The sequence below is a fragment of the Mirounga angustirostris genome, unplaced genomic scaffold, assembly GCF_029215605.1.
Source record: "Mirounga angustirostris isolate CCGP_5_RB_7025 unplaced genomic scaffold, mMirAng1.0.hap1 SCAF_6, whole genome shotgun sequence".
NCBI classification, from domain to species: domain Eukaryota; kingdom Metazoa; phylum Chordata; class Mammalia; order Carnivora; family Phocidae; genus Mirounga; species Mirounga angustirostris.
Genome location: NW_026991714.1, coordinates 124,788,142 through 124,803,768, shown reverse-complemented (window position 1 = coordinate 124,803,768; position 15,627 = coordinate 124,788,142). Strand labels below are relative to the sequence as shown.

The 15,627-nt window shown below is 43.6% G+C and overlaps 1 protein-coding gene across 1 annotated transcript in view; it reads right to left on the bottom strand.

Moving 5' to 3' along the window:
- Positions 1-20: 20 nt before the first annotated feature.
- Positions 21-15,627, bottom strand: part of PI4K2A (phosphatidylinositol 4-kinase type 2 alpha) — a 31,164-nt gene continuing 15,557 nt past the window's right edge. The window contains exons 5-9 of the mRNA XM_045878566.3: positions 11,492-11,553; positions 9,713-9,812; positions 8,884-9,017; positions 8,326-8,385; positions 21-3,353 (exon numbers count right to left, since the gene is read on the bottom strand). Coding sequence (XP_045734522.1) covers positions 3,192-3,353; positions 8,326-8,385; positions 8,884-9,017; positions 9,713-9,812; positions 11,492-11,553 — 518 coding nt within the window. The 3' untranslated portion in view covers positions 21-3,191. The remainder of the gene's footprint in view (positions 3,354-8,325; positions 8,386-8,883; positions 9,018-9,712; positions 9,813-11,491; positions 11,554-15,627) is intronic.

Sequence of the window (15,627 nt, the reverse complement as noted above, 5' to 3'; positions counted from 1 at the left end):
CAAGCCTCCTTTTCCAGAGACTGTCCGATTAGGAGATGGAAGCATCTCTTTAGGGCAGTCCTGATCCACAGGGGAGAGAGGGCTCCTGGACTCTGGCCAGTTCTAGAAGGGGAAAGGCTCTTCCAGTCGGCCTTGCACAGTGAGCAGTGAGCCTGCAGTCAACGTACTGGCTGCCAACCCTGCAGCTGGTTTCTTTATCCCCATGGGCCAACCATCCTGAGGTGGGTCAACAGCTGGACCAATCATTCTTAAGCCTCTGGCATGACCTGAGGTTTCCTAGCCTAAAAACCTTTAAGGTGAGGATTTTTGATTACTCTGCTGGCTTCACCTCAATAGCATATTATGTGCTCATTAGCATTCAGCTCCACTCCCCAGGAACCCTATCTGCCCGATCACCCCCCACTTAAAGGACCCAGGGTTCAAAGTGCTTCAGGCAGGCTACCGTGTGCACACATAAAGGGTTGCCCTCTTGTAGCCAAAAAGAGACGCTGAGTCCACATTCCTCATCCCAAACCCTTTGGGCTAGGTGACTTTGTTATTCAGAATTTTTTCAGCTTTTAGGAAGTAGTCAGTGCAAATACTGCATAATCCCTACTGGGGAAGTATCTCATAACAAAACATTAATATTTCTGCAACAAATATACACACTAAGAGGAAAACATGATGGTTACAAATAGCTTCAATTCATAACAGTGTAGGTTCAGGTCACGTTTTGGTGTCAACTGAGTTAATGAAGATATTAAGCACTGGGACTTTGGAAGTGAGGACCTGTATAACTCAGGAGCCCTATCTCAGCAACTCCATGGAAACACATAGTCCTCTGTCCTTAAAATTGCATTCTACCTTGTCTTCCTTTCACCCAAGATCACTAGACAAAAAAGATCAGAATTGGACTTGTTATTCATACATTTGCATTGATTTAAATACATTACATACAAGTTCTACAGTGCGTTGGAAGAACAACACAGGCAGCAGCACTCTCCCAGCCGGGCCTCACCTCCCTGACACGGGGACAGGGCCTGGGGCTGGCAGAGGGCTGGGCTGTCCCGTGAGTGCTGCCCAGAAGCCTGCCTTGGCAATTTGGGCCCCCAGCTCTCCCCAAGTCCACATTCAAGGCAACCTGAGTACAGACTTCAAGGAGAATGGAGACATGCCAAGAAAGGATGCCCCACATTCTTGCCTGCCAGGACTGGGACCAGCCCCCTTGTACGCTGGACCCAATTTCCTTCTCATGAGAGAGCTGGTCTGGATGAGGGCAATGTGCAGATCTAGTTGGCTGGGGGAAGCAAACAGCTTCCTCTAAGACTGCTTGGGCTCTCTCAACACCCAGGTGGGAAGCTTTACCAACAGGTCTGTGTAGAGAGGTCTTTGGAGAGCTAGACACACCTGGGTCCCCTCTGGCCTCTGGGAGCCCTGCTGCTCCTGCAGTCTGGGTGCAGGCACTGTCGAAAACATGGTCCCCCAGGGCAGATTCCAGGGTGGCCGAATGAGATTGTCAGGGCTAAGAGCTGTGTCTTTGTCCACAGGGCATGCATATCCAGCTCCCAGAGACTCTTCCTGTCAGCTGGAGGGAACCCCAGCACACACTGGCTCCCGGGGCCTGGAATGCAAAGGGACCAGCTTGGCCCAGCTGACAAGAGAACTGCACAGCTCTGCTCTTCCTCCTGGGCAGCAGGAGCTGGGCAAGCGGAGGGCACGCAGCCATAGTCCTCGCTCCCTTTCTTTGGTTGTTTTTCAAACCTTCAAGATAGTTTCTTTCCAAGGCTGATTGACCAATCGCAGGGTGCCAGAATCTTGAAGTGTCCAGTAGCGCAGAACTGCCCTTAGCCACAGATGGCACCCTCTTCCCTCCCTCCTGAGGCCATTCTTTGCTTTGGTGTAGAAAGGGCTCGGACACCTGGCAAGGGGGACAGCTGAGGGGAAAGACACATGGAAGCAGGAAGATGCACACTGAGCTGGGCAGGCACTGGGGGACAGTTTAAAGGCCTTTCTCCTCTGGGCCCTGCCCTTCTCAAGAAGCCAGGGAAAAACTGGCCTGGAACAAGAGGTCAGGGAGCAAAGGGAAGCTGCCAACTAGGAAGAGAACACGAGTCCCGTTACCTCCACCAAGCAGCAGGTGGTGGCACACAGAGAAGTCCAGGGACCTAATATCCTGTCCTCTCATGAGCTGAGATGCACCTCACTGAGACCCACTCCAGAACCCAGAACTGAACCCCTAAGTCAAAAGTGTTGAGAAAAAAAATAGCTAACAACAGAACAAATCAGAGGACCAGGGGGAGTTTATCACCAGGACTCAGGAAGCAAGGCTGGGATAAGTTTACCCACAAACAAATTACAGCTCCCAGCATGCACTTCGGCCAGATGGATTGCTTCTGCATGCTGGGGAGGCCACTTCCTCCCTCTTGCTTTTGCCTGAATGGCAGGTAAACTGCAAGCCTGGACTAGGGAGCCTGCATCCTTAGCAGGGCAGAGAGCAGAGCCAATCTCTATGATCATATGCAGAACCACTGAGAGTTCCGGAGCAAAAGTGTCCCGACCATGAGAACTGGGTTGGGAGGCTTTTAGTCAGCCTATTGTACTGGTGGGAGAAGTGGAAGAAAACTGGGCAAAAACCCAAAAGAAAGGTGTGGCTTCTGTCTGTCCCAACTGGTGAGTCACCCAGTGGCTCTCTGAATCACCCAGCCGCATTGGTCCACGGGAGTAAGGAACTGTGAGGCACCTGAGTGTCTGGGTCCATGCAAATTTAGGTCTGGATCAGAGGTTTCTGACCTGAGAGGATCTGGGATTCTGCCTGGGTTTTGCTACTAATATTTAAATTCATATTTGTATGTTCGTTTTCTGATGCAGAATATAATGAGGAATTGCCACAGAGCAGGGTGTCAGGGAGGGAAGGGGATTTCCCAGCCTGCCCCACGGGATGCTGGGAAATGCTCCTTCCAGGGCTTCTGGACTACTCACTCGCATGGAGGCTCCAGCCCTCCCTAGCACTTTGAAGTGCCCAACAGCACATACTGTCCCTCCGATTGTGCTTCTCCCTGTGCTTGGGAAAGCGCTGAGGGGGTGGCAAGCAGAGAAGAAGGGCTCTTAAGGGCACTGCTCTCCACCGGCTTCTCTGGCTTTTCCTGCAACCCACTCCCCAGGCTTCCTCCCAGCCCAAGTCTCAAACAACATGTCTTTGTCTGCCTCTTGGGCTACCACCACGAAAAGAAGGGCTTCCGACTCTGAAAGCTCTGTGTGTAGGACTCGCTAGAAGACCGCTGGTGGGAACGGGCCGTCTCGACAATCACGGGTGGCATCTGGACAAGGTGCAGGGGACTCTTGTTGTCTTTCAGAGCCTGGGTCAGATTTAGGATCTGCGGCAGGAAAAATAAGATCAGTGAGGGAAAGACCAAGGCATCCTGATCTGCCTCTGAAGGGAGACCTGCTGATATGGTACTCCCATAAATCAATACAAAAATAAATAACACATTAATGGAAAATTATACAAATAGGGTATTTCCAAAAGTAGGAATGTAAGGGGGCAAAATACAGAAAATGGAAATCTCTCTGGTCATTTAAAAAATGCAAATTAAAACCAAAACCTCCCATTTTTTGCCCTTCCCGTTAGTAAGGATACAGAAGAAGAAGAAGAAGATGCCTCAGATTTGAGGAAAGTTCAGAGCCAGGCTATGGGGCTGGATCTTGGGCCAGTTTTTCAGAAAGGCTTAAAAGTGAACAGGCCCTCTGACTGAGCAATTCCATTTGTAGGAACTAAAGAAACAACCATGAATATGCACAAAACACTTAGTTTCAACTAATACACTGCAATGTTGTTTGTAACAGTGAAAATGGTATAAATGCCCAAGAGCATGGGATCAGTTAATAATCTAAGGGATAAGAAATAGCAATTAAAAGATCTATTTTATTGGCATGGAAAGCTAATCCTGATGTCAACAGACAGAAAAGGACAGAGACAGGAGCCAGTATTATAATGTGACTTCACCTTTATTTTCTGAAATTCTATCTTCTTATCTACCTATCTGCAGAGAAAAAAAATTCTGGAAGTTGGCAGTAATTATCTCTGGGTCAAGAAATTATAGGGGATTGGGGCGCCTGGGTGGCTCAGTCGTTAAGCGTCTGCCTTCGGCTCAGGTCACGATCCCAGGGTCCTGGGATCGAGCCCCACATCGGGCTCCCTGCTTGGCGGGAAGCCTGCTTCTCCCTCTCCCACTCCCCCGGCTTGTGTTCCTGCTCTCGCTGTGTCTCTCTCTGTCAAATAAATAAATAAAATCTTTAAAAAAAAAAAAGAAAGAAATTATAGGGGATTTTTATTTGTTCATTGTTGTTTACCCTTATTTTCTGATTTTCCTACAAAGACCATGTATTTTGAAAAAAGCCAACATTTCACTTGGCTTCTCTCTCAAATGCTATCGCTGTTTTTTAGACTTATGGAAAAGTTACAAAGATCGTGCAGAAAGTTACTCAGTTTCTCCTAATCTTAAATTCTTACATAACTACAGTACATTTACCAAAACTAAGAAATTAACGCTGGAACATTACTATAAACCAAACTCCAGACTTAACTCGGATTTCATTAGATTTTCCAGTACCGTTCTTTTTCTCTTTCAGGATCCCATTAGGGATACCACATTGCATTTAGCTCTTTATCAACGTTTGTCCATATTTTACAGATATTTCAGAAATGTGTTCATGGGAGGGGCGCCTGGGTGGTTCAGTCAGTTAAGCATCTGCCTTCGGCTCAGGTCATGATCCCAGGATCCTGGGATCAAGTCCCACATTGGGCTCCCTGCTCAGCAGGGTGTCTGCTTCTCCCTCTCCCCCACTTGTGCTCTCTCATACTCTCTCTCTCAAATAAATAAGTAAATAAAATCTTAAAAAAAAAAGAGAAACGTGTTCATGGGAACATGTTTGTCAAAATTAGAATCACCACCATTTATCTTCTCTGATAGGACAGTACAAAAATCGAAGTTGTCCTATGATAGCCTGCTTGCTTGCTTTTTAAAAGTTTCTTTTTTTTTTTTAAGATTTTATTTTTAGGGGCACCTGGATGGCTCAGTCGTTAAGTATCTGCCTTCAGCTCAGGTCATGGTCCCAGGGTCCTGGGATCGAGCCCCGCATCAGGCTCCCTACTCAGCAGAAGCCTGCTTCTCCCTCCCCCACTCCCCCTGCTTGTGTTTCCTCTCTCGCTGTGTCTCTCTCTCTGTCAAATAAATAAATAAATAATAAAATCTTTAAAACAAAAAAAAGATTTTTTTTTTTTTAAAGATTTTATTTATTCATTCATGAGAGACAGAGAGGGAGAGAGAGGCAGAGGGAGAAGCAGGCTCCCAAGGAGCAGGGAGCCCGATGTGGGACTCGATCCCAGGACCCTGGGATCATGACCTGAGCCGAAGGCAGACGCTTAACCATCTGAGCCACCCAGGCGCCCAAGATTTTATTTTTAAGTAATCTCTACACCCAACGTGAGGCTCAAACTCACAACCCCAAGATCAAGAGTCACATGCTCTACCAACTGAGCCAGCCAGGCACCTTCTTTAAATCGCCTGATACTGAAGATTTTTATGGCCAGGCCACAGACACAGGGGAGGATAAGCAGGGCTGCACCCTCAAATCACACAGACACATAGTCCTCAAGCCACAAATATCTTGGGTCTGCAAATGCTGCCCATAAAGAGGCAGAGATACACCTGAAACAGAGGGGGAAGTCAGAAGTGGATCCTGCCAGTAATTATATTTTTTACTTAATTGTTTTGGTATCTGTCAGCATCCTCCACTGCTTCAAAGACCCTTGAACACAAAACCCAGGGTAGAGAATGAAAAGGAGTTTCAAATGGAATTGGAGTGAATTGTACAGGAGACTACCCAACTTAAGAGAAAGGACTTTAAACCTGCCCTGGCTGGTTCTTCCTGTGCTTCCTTTGGTTCTTTGGGCTAGAAGCTGCCTCTCATGCATGCTGAAGTATCTGGAGTAAAATGTCAAATTATCTACAACTTACTTTCAAAAGATCTGGCCAAAAAGAAAATATATCAATCTATCTACCGAGGGAGAGACAAATTTCACAGGTACATTAAAGAGAGAAATTACATGGATATATAGAGATAGATATTATTCCGATAGATAATCTACAGAGATACAAGCAAATAGATATAGAGATAAAGCAAGTGTGGCTAAGTGTAATAATTGGTGAATCTAGGAAAAGATCCTCTTTACTGAGGTTTGAAATTTTTCAAATTAAAAAGTTGACGAAAAAGTGATAGCAGGCACATAATGCTAAAGAATGAACATTGTCTTTGAATATGCCATTTAAAGAGGCTTTACCTCCGACCCTGCACTCTAACACCTGGTGTGACGTCTTTACAGTGAGTAACAACTTCTGTCACCCAACTCCGTCTCTCTGGGAGTTCTTGACTCTTTCTCCTGGCTTAGGGCCCTCATACAGGCACTCTGTGACTAGGCTCAGGTAGGTAAAGGGTTGTGACCTCCTTTCCCTGTGGTAGGTCAGACTTCTGGAAGGCAAAGGCTCATTTTGCCCTGACTGGTAAGCTAATAAGGATGTAACTGGTATTGGCCACCTACCTGCTGAAAGGAGCCGGATGCTCATGAAACCTTACGGTGTTTCAAAGGTAGGCACTCTAGGTTGTAAGAGGCCAAAAGGCCCTCAAAAGACATTAAGGGCACAAAACGGAGAGAAAGATAAAATTACGCTCTCCCTCCCCCCCCTTTTTGCCACTCTAGATAACATCCCTAACTGGATATGAGAGGAGGGTTGCTATGGTTTTGGCAAGGGACTGAGCTGGGAAGGGATCAGGGCAGACAGGACAACAGAGACCGAGGCGCAGCCTACATAAACTTGAGAAGTTGTTCATTCCTTTATGCTGAGTGCCGTAATACCACAGTACATCACATGGTTTTTAAGGCTTCCAAAAATTTTGCCAGATTGACAGGGCCCTTACACGGCTTGAGAAATGTAGGAAGACCGCGTTACTGGTATGCAGGCAGCTATAACTACCGCAGCTCTTAAAACCTCTGCACGTCCCATTTCCAAGGAAACATGGACTCGGTAAGCCCAAGAGTTGCTCTCACCAGAAGCCTTTACCAAAACGGTAGGAAGAGGTAAATGCCTAATTACAGCTAGAAAGACCTTCCTAGCCTTTAAAGATGTGAAAAGCTGGGGCGCCTGGGTGGCTCAGTCATTAAGTGTCTGCCTTCAGCTCAGGTCATGATCCCAGGGTCCTGGGATCGAGCCCCACATCGGGCTCCCTGCTCGACGGGGAGTCTGCTTCTCCCTCTCCCTCTGCCACTCCCCCTGCTTGTGCGCTCTCACTCTCTCTGTCAATAAACAAAATCTTTAAAAAATAAATAAATAAAGATGTGAAAGCTGCTTTTTCTATATACAAAATCATAAAACAGCTAATGCATATTGAGCACTTCAATCCATCAAGCACTACTCCAAATCATTTATTTCATAATAACCCTATGACGTAGGTGCTGTTATTAATCCCATGTTACAAATGGAGAAACTAAAGTAAGGAGAGATTAAGCAACTTCTCCAAGAACTCACAGCCAATAAATGACAGAACCAGGATTCAAACACAGGCACCATGACCAGTGTGTGCCCCTTAACCACTATGCCATTCCAGATCTCTTTAAAGTGATAAGAAATGTCAGTGCCCTACAGAGTTTTACTACAATTTTTCAGGTTAGTCTTTACTATACTTTGGAAGATCAACAATTCCCTAGGGGTTTCCTTAGCTCTCTTTGAAGATGAAGTGGAGAGAGAAGAAATAATACGACTTGTAACCATAATAACAAAAATTATAACCATAGCCAATTTATGAGTACTAACCATGTGCTAGGTAATTGTCTTTACTAAATATTTGATATGCATTATCTTATGTAATCCTTTGGCCAACTGTGCAAGGTGTTATTATTGTCACATTTTATAAACAAGGAAGCAGAGGCTCTTGCCTAAGGCCTCAGAGCTTGTAGTCTGACTCCAGAGGCTAGCTCATAAGCACCAAAGCATATGGCCTGCCTTGAGCAACTTGAGGACAGGGGCCCCTGGGTAAATTTACCAATGAACTACCCAGCAACTGGCACAGAACTGAGCACATAGTGCCTCACCGAGCACTGGATACCATGGAAGAGGTGGGAGATTTGAAAGGGCTCCCTTTCTTCTCCCATGTGCTAAGACAGAGTCATAAATAAGTATGGCATAGACTCAAAGGGTATAAAACACAAGCTTTATGCATTTACTCAACATGAGCATATGACCCGCCCAGAGAGATCCCAGGGATGACACCAGGAGGAAGTCCCAGGCTTACCTGTCCCCGCATGACAGCAATCTGCTTATGGAACTGGCCCCTGTCGAAACCAGGATCTTTCTGCAAAAGGGCAGGAGATGGAACCTGCATGAATCCCTCAGAAGAACCCATTTTCTTCCCCCAAATAGAAACTTTCTAATAAAGAAAACTTACATGAGGCTTATGAGGCTTAGTGAAGCTAACTACCACCCTAAGAACTGTTTCACAGATGGGGAAAGAGAGAACAAGTAAATATCTTGTCCTGAGTCTCTTTATTAACTCTAAAGAACTCCAGGCCCTAGTGCTCCATTTGCAAAGGAGGGCTCTGTAGACACACTGCAGCCCCATGACATGCAGGATTAACCCACACTGATTCATCACAGCTGCCAATGTTTTTTTCCAAACTGCCCCAAACTAGGTCTTGCTGTCCACATGTGGGAATCTTGCTCGCTCCTCATTGGCTAACACAAGTCAGAAGAGTGTTAGCCATTCTCTCTTGGCTTGTATCAGAAGCCATTTGAAAGCCATTAGAAATTCCTTCTTCTATATAGTTATAAGGTTGAGGCTCCCAGGGCTAACCTTGAAGAGTTCATATAGGTCCTCCTCCAAGTCCTTGACGAAGTTAGGGTCCGATATCTTTGGAAGAATCAGATCTTTGATCTCCTGAGAGAACGGGACTTTTGCCTGAGGCAACCAGGCCCAGTAAAAGGGATCTGAAAAGAAGAAAAGCACAAAGCAAAGCTGCCCATCCATGTCCTCCACCTATCAGAGCACAGCAAAAGGCAGAACGCCCCTCTCACATGATATACAACAGGAAAGAAAATTACAAGGGATGTTAATCCTAAAGGCTACAGAGTAAGTGGAGGAATTAGGATTCAAACCCAGGACTGCAGAATCCCAGAGCTGGTGCTCTTTCCCAGACATCACATGACCTTCCAGTGACTTGCCACTGAGATATTCAGATGCTCCTTCTGAGAAGACAGACTGGTACTGCACAGGGGCTAGTGACCCCCTCCTTGTATCTCTCTCTCTTTCCAAGAGTTTCTCAGAACAGGAGCTGACTTCCAGGATGTCAACAAGGAAGACAGAACACTGACAATAGCTTATATTTAGAAACACAAATGGAATAAATCAGATAGTCCTCAGAAAGAACGAGAAAAAATGCAAACACAGATGAGAAAACTCAACTGTGTGCTTTTAATAGGAATAATGTAAAGGTAAAAATGATGATAACAGCTTGTGTTCTGCATACTTGCCACGTGCCCACTACTGTGCTAAATGCATGAGCTGCATTATTCCATGAAGTCTTAGAATAATCCTGTCGTAGAGGCATTATTATCTTCATTGCATAGATGAGAAACTGAGACTGAGCAAGAAAAGAGCCAGACCACAGTGGTCTTAGACTTACATGCCCTCCAGGAGTCAGGATGTTTCAGGGGGAAAGCCAGCCCATTGTCTATGGCAGCCACCTTGATAACAGGCTCCTTCACCACCACCCAGTCTGCGTCCTGAAGAGCAAGGAAAGACTCAATACTTAGGGTCCCAACCGTCTCATGCCCTTCAAAGTAGTAGCAAAGCACCCCACCTCAGCCCCCTCAGGCACCAATCCTTAGTCAAACTCTGAACTGGTTTCCACAGTTCCTAAACTTAGTACATTTATGGCACCTCTGACTTGGCCTCTTCAAAGTTCTCAGAGTCCCTTATCTTAGAAAAGGTGCACTTCCCCAGGAGTTGCCACAGCCCTTGGTAAGAAGGAAACCAACAATAACAAAGGTAACTCCAAGCCTTTCCTCCTAGGGAAAGGCAGTGAGAGTCCTGAGAGTATGAGAAGGAAAAAGGAAAAGCAAGTATCAGCCAGCCAAGGTTCTTCTGTGTAGACCTTGACCAGGTGCTACTTCACTGGTGACCACATTTTCCCGTGACACAACAGAACCATGGAGGTACCAGCTGGCTGCTCTTGCACAAGAGTCTCTTGTCATTGCAGTGATAAGGGAAAAGGACAAGGCCGACTGCAAAGAGTGGGGCAGGCTACCTGTGATAGCCTGTCAGACACTCTCATGACTGTTTGGCTCCATACTTCAGGTTCACAGGTGCCATCACAGAAACAGGGTATGTAGGTTGAGGATACCTGCATCGGAATCCCCTAGGAGGTCTTATTAAAAGTACGGGATCCTGGGGCACCTGGGTGGCTCAATCAGTTAAGCGCTGCCTTCAGCTCAAGTCATGATCCCCGGGTCCTGGGATCGAGTCCTGCATCAGCCTCCCTGCTCAGCGGGAAGCTTGCTTCTCCATCTCCCTCTGCCCCTCCCCCTGCTTGTGCTTATGCGCTCTCTCTGTCAAATAAATAAAAATAAAACCTTTAAAAAAAAAGGTATGGAATCCTGAGTTTTACCCCAGACCTAATGGAGGAAAGGCCTGAAGAATCTATTTTTAATAAGCTCTTCATGTACCAAATATGAGAACCACAATTAGAGAAGGAAGTAAAAACACTATGAGAATGTGTTAACTAACCTTATTGTGGTAAACATTTGGCAAAATATACATGCATTAAATCACCACGTTGCACATCTTAAATCTGCACAGTGTTATACGTCAATTCTATTTAAATAAACCTGGACAAAGAAAAACTTATTATAAGGAATAAAAGTCAACCTTACTCTCCTATTCTAGGTAGCATTCCTACTAATTTTTTTAAATGTGCAGACTGAGCAGGAATAGAAAAGCATGGTAGAGGATGAAAGCAATGAGAAAGTAAGGAAAGTTGCAGGAAGCAGCTTTTTCTAAACTGATGTTCTATGGAATGGTCTATTATGAGGAAAGTATTCTAAAAAAGTTTAGAAATCACTGGGCCAAACAAAATTAAATAGGTTCATTTAATGGACTACTTCTCAAACCTTTACTGTGCTACTATGCAATGTGAATCTCCAAGAAAGGCATAAAGCATATAATATGTTCCAAACATATTTGAACCTTTCTTCATTCTATCTCTATGAACATCATTCAATAAGATACCACTTAAAAATCAGATTGAGAAGAACTCTATCAAATATTAACCTATCAATTTTAAACACATGTGAATCCTGATTCTTCTGAATCTATGTGACCTAATCTCTGATTATTATGTGTTTCTATATTATGCATACACACTACCTCATCTTCTTCTTTAATACACAGATCAGTCTCTTACCCGGGAGCTAGAACTATCCATTGGACAGTCATATTTAATCAGCCAGTTGTCATTGCCTCGATCTGTGAACAGAAACATGAAGTTAGAAAAAACTGGGGTGACTTTCACTTTCAGTCATGATGGACTACATATTTTGGGCACTTGGTCCAATCATTCTACTGAGAACACCTATAAAAAATTGATAAAATATTTTCAGATCTCTTGAAGGTACTGGAGATTTTAACAAGACCATTAAGAGTTAAAGTGTTGAGACCTGGGAGAGAAAGGAAATTCAGACAGGGAGTCCATCATTTGTGGCGTATTTTCTCCTAGAGCACCTGCTGGTTATAGAGCTGGGTGTAAGTTTTTTTAAACTTAAAAATAAATAAATAAATAAAATAAAGAGAGAATAGCTGAGAATCTTCCAAAACTGACAAAAGTTATCAAACTATTGATTCAAGGGAAACTGAATCCCTAACAGGATAATGCAAAGAAAACTATACCAAGCATATTGCAGTAAAGTTCTGAAAACTGACTACAGGGAAAATCTCAAAGGAGCCAGAGAAAAAGAGAGATTACCTTCAAAGAAACAACAATAATACAGGAACAACTGACTTCACAGAAATCATGGGAACAGAAGACAATGGAATGGGTTTTTTTTAACTACTGAAAGAAAATAACTACCAATCCCAAATTCTACGCCCAGCAAACATAGCCTTCAAAAATGAAGGTGAGGGGGCGCCTGGGTGGCTCAGTTGGTTAAGCGACTGCCTTCGGCTCAGGTCATGATCCTGGAGTCCCGGGATCGAGTCCCGCATCGGGCTCCCTGCTCGGCAGGGAGTCTGCTTCTCCCTCTGACCCTCCTCCCTCTCATTCTCTCTGTCTCAAATAAATAAATAAAATCTTAAAAAAAAAAAAAAAATGAAAGTGAGGGGGTTGCTTGGGTGGCTCGGTCGGTTAAGCGGCTGCCTTCGGCTCGGGTCATGATCCCAGGGTCCTGGGATCGAGTCCTGTATCGGGCTCCCCGCAGAGGGAGAGGGAGAAGCAAAGCAGGCTCCCCGCTTCTCCCTCTCCCTCTGCCTACTTGTGTTCTCTCTCTATCTCTCTGTCAAATAAATAAATAAAATCTTAAAAAAAAAATGAAGGTGAGGGGCACCTGGGTGGCTCAGTTGTTAAGCGTCTGCCTTCGGCTCAGGTCATGATCCCAGGGTCCTGGCATCAAGCCCCGCATCTGGCTCCCTGCTCGGCGGGAAGCCTGCTTCTCCCTCTCCCACTCCCCCTGCTTGTGTTCCCTCTCTCGCTGTGTCTCTCTCTGTCAAATAAATAAATAAAATCTTTAAAAACAAAAAACAAAAAACAAAAATGAAGGTGAAATAAAGACATTTTCAAACCAACAAAACCAAAATTCATCATCAGCAGACTAGTATTAAAATATTCTCTAAGTCAGGGTGCCTGAGTGGCTCAGTAGATTAAGCGTCTGACTTTGACTCAGGTCATGATCCCAGGATCCTGGGATCAGGCCCTGCCTCAGGCTCCCCACTCAGTGAGGAGTCGGCTTGTCCCTCTCCCTCTGCCCTTTCCCCTGCTTGTGCTCTCTTTCTCTCTCTCAAATAAATAAATAAAATCTTTAAAAAAAAGTGTATCTATATTCTCTAAGTCAAAGGAAAATTATCCCAAACAGAAGCTTGGAGATACAGGAAAATTGAAAGAGCAATAAAATGGGTAAATATATTAGTAAATCTAGATAAATATTAGCTTTTTGCAGTATGATAGTGTTTTTTTTTAAAGAGTTATCTTTTAGAGACACATACTGAAATAATTATGAATAAAATTACATCTGTAATTTGCTTTAAAATAATAAAAGAAGATAACTAAATGGAAGTGTGAATGGGATAGGATTAGTCATGGACTGATGGTTGTTAAGGCTGGAATGACCAGGGCGCCTGGGTGGCTCAGTCGGTTGGGCGACTGCCTTCGGCTCAGGTCATGATCCTGGAGTCCCGGGATCGAGTCCCGCATCGGGCTCCCTGCTCGGCGGGGAGTCTGCTTCGTCCTCTGACCCTATCCCCTCTCATGTGTTCTCTCTCTCTCATTCCCTCTCTCTCAAATAAATAAAAATAAAAATAAATCTTTAAAAAAAAAAAAAAGGCTGGAATGACCAGTGCATGGAGGTTCACTATTCTGCTTATTTATATATGCTCAAACGTCTCCATAATTATTATTAATAACAGTAATAATAATAACAATATCATCTTGTGGTTTTACAGAAAAGTGGTTTTACATAAAAGTGGTTTTACATATGCACATACACATATACATATATACATGTATACATAATTAAAATGTATGACACTAATAGTATAAAAGTCTAAAGATAGGAAATCAAAGATTCACATGGTAATCTTTAGAGTAACCATCAAGGGAAAAGACAAAGCGTATAAACTTCTGAGCTAAAAGAGGGGAGAAATGAAATACTTACAAAATAATTTAAGATCTTATTTAGAGAGAGAGAGAGCACGTGTGAGCAGAGGGAGGGGCAGAGGGAGAGGGAGAAAGAATCTCAAGCATACTCTGTGCTGAGCACGGAGTCTGACGTTGGGCTCAATCTCATGACCCTGAGATCATGACCTGAGCCGAAATCAAGAGTCAGACGCTTAACCGAATGAGCCACCCAGGCGCCCCTAATTACAAAATAATTTTAAAGGAAAGCAAGAAAGAAAAGAGATCATAGGAAGAAGTGTAGGAAAAAAAAAGACAAGCACACAAAATAGAAAGGAAATAAGATGGTGGATGAAAATCCAAATATATCTGTATGTACATTATAGATAAATAAACTAAATGCTCTAAAACTAAAATATAACAGTTGTCTCACTGGATGAATAAAATTGATAACCATTTAAATATTTAGTTTAAGAAAAAATGAAGTGGGGGAAATCGGAGGGGTAGACGAACCATGAGAGACGATGGACTCTGAAAAACAAACTGAGGGTTCTAGAGGGGAGGGGGGTGGGAGGATGGGTTAGCCCGGTGATGGGTATTAAAGAGGGCACGTTCTGCATGGAGCACTGGGTGTTATGCACAATGAATCATGGAACACTACATCTAAAACTAATGATGTAATGTATGGGGATTAACATAAGAATACAAAAAAAAAAAAAGAAAAAAGAGAAGATTGAAATTGCTAAAATCAGAAATGAAAGTAGGGACATTACTACCAATTTTACCAAAATAAAAATAAAAAGGATTATAAGAGAGTACTACAGGCAATTGTATACCCAGACACTGGATAGCCTAGATGAAATGGCCAAATTCCTAGAAACACAAAATCTAAAGACTAGACCATGCAGGGGCGCCTGGGTGGCTCAGTTGGTTAAGCATCCAACTCTTGATTTCAGCTCAAGTCATGATCTCAGGGTCATGAGATCAAGCCCCATGTCAACATAATAAAAGTCATACATGAAAAACCACAACAAACATCATCCTCAATGGTGAAAGACCAAAAGCTTTTCTCTAAGATCTAGAACAAGGCAAAGGTGCCCGCTTTCAACATTTCTATTCAACTTGGTACTGGAAGAACAGAGCAATTACGCATGAGAAAGAAATAAAAGGCATCTAAATTTGAAAGAAAGAGGTAAAATTATCTGTTTATAGATGATATGATTTTATATGTAGAAAACCCTAAAGATGCCACACAAAAAAAATCAGAACTAATAAATAAACTCAGCAAAGTATCAGAGTACAAAGTCAACACATAAAAATCACTTGTGTTTCTACTTACTAACAACAAACAATCCAAAAAGCAAATTAAGAAAACAATTCCATTTAGCATCAAAAAGCATAAAATACTCAGGAATTAATTTAACCAAGGAGGTGAAAGATTTGTATAATAAAAACTATAAAACATGGCTGAAAGAAATTAAAGAAGACATAAGTAAATGGAAAGACACTCCACACTCACAGATTGGAAGGCTCAATATGGTTAAGACGTCAATACTACTTTGAAACTATTTAGAGATTTAATGCAATTCCTATCAAAATCCCAATGATGTTTTTTGCAGAAACAGAAAAACCCATCCTAAAATTTATATGCAATCTCAAGGGATACCAAATAGACAGAACAATCCAGAAAGAAAAGAACAAAGCTGGGGACTCATACT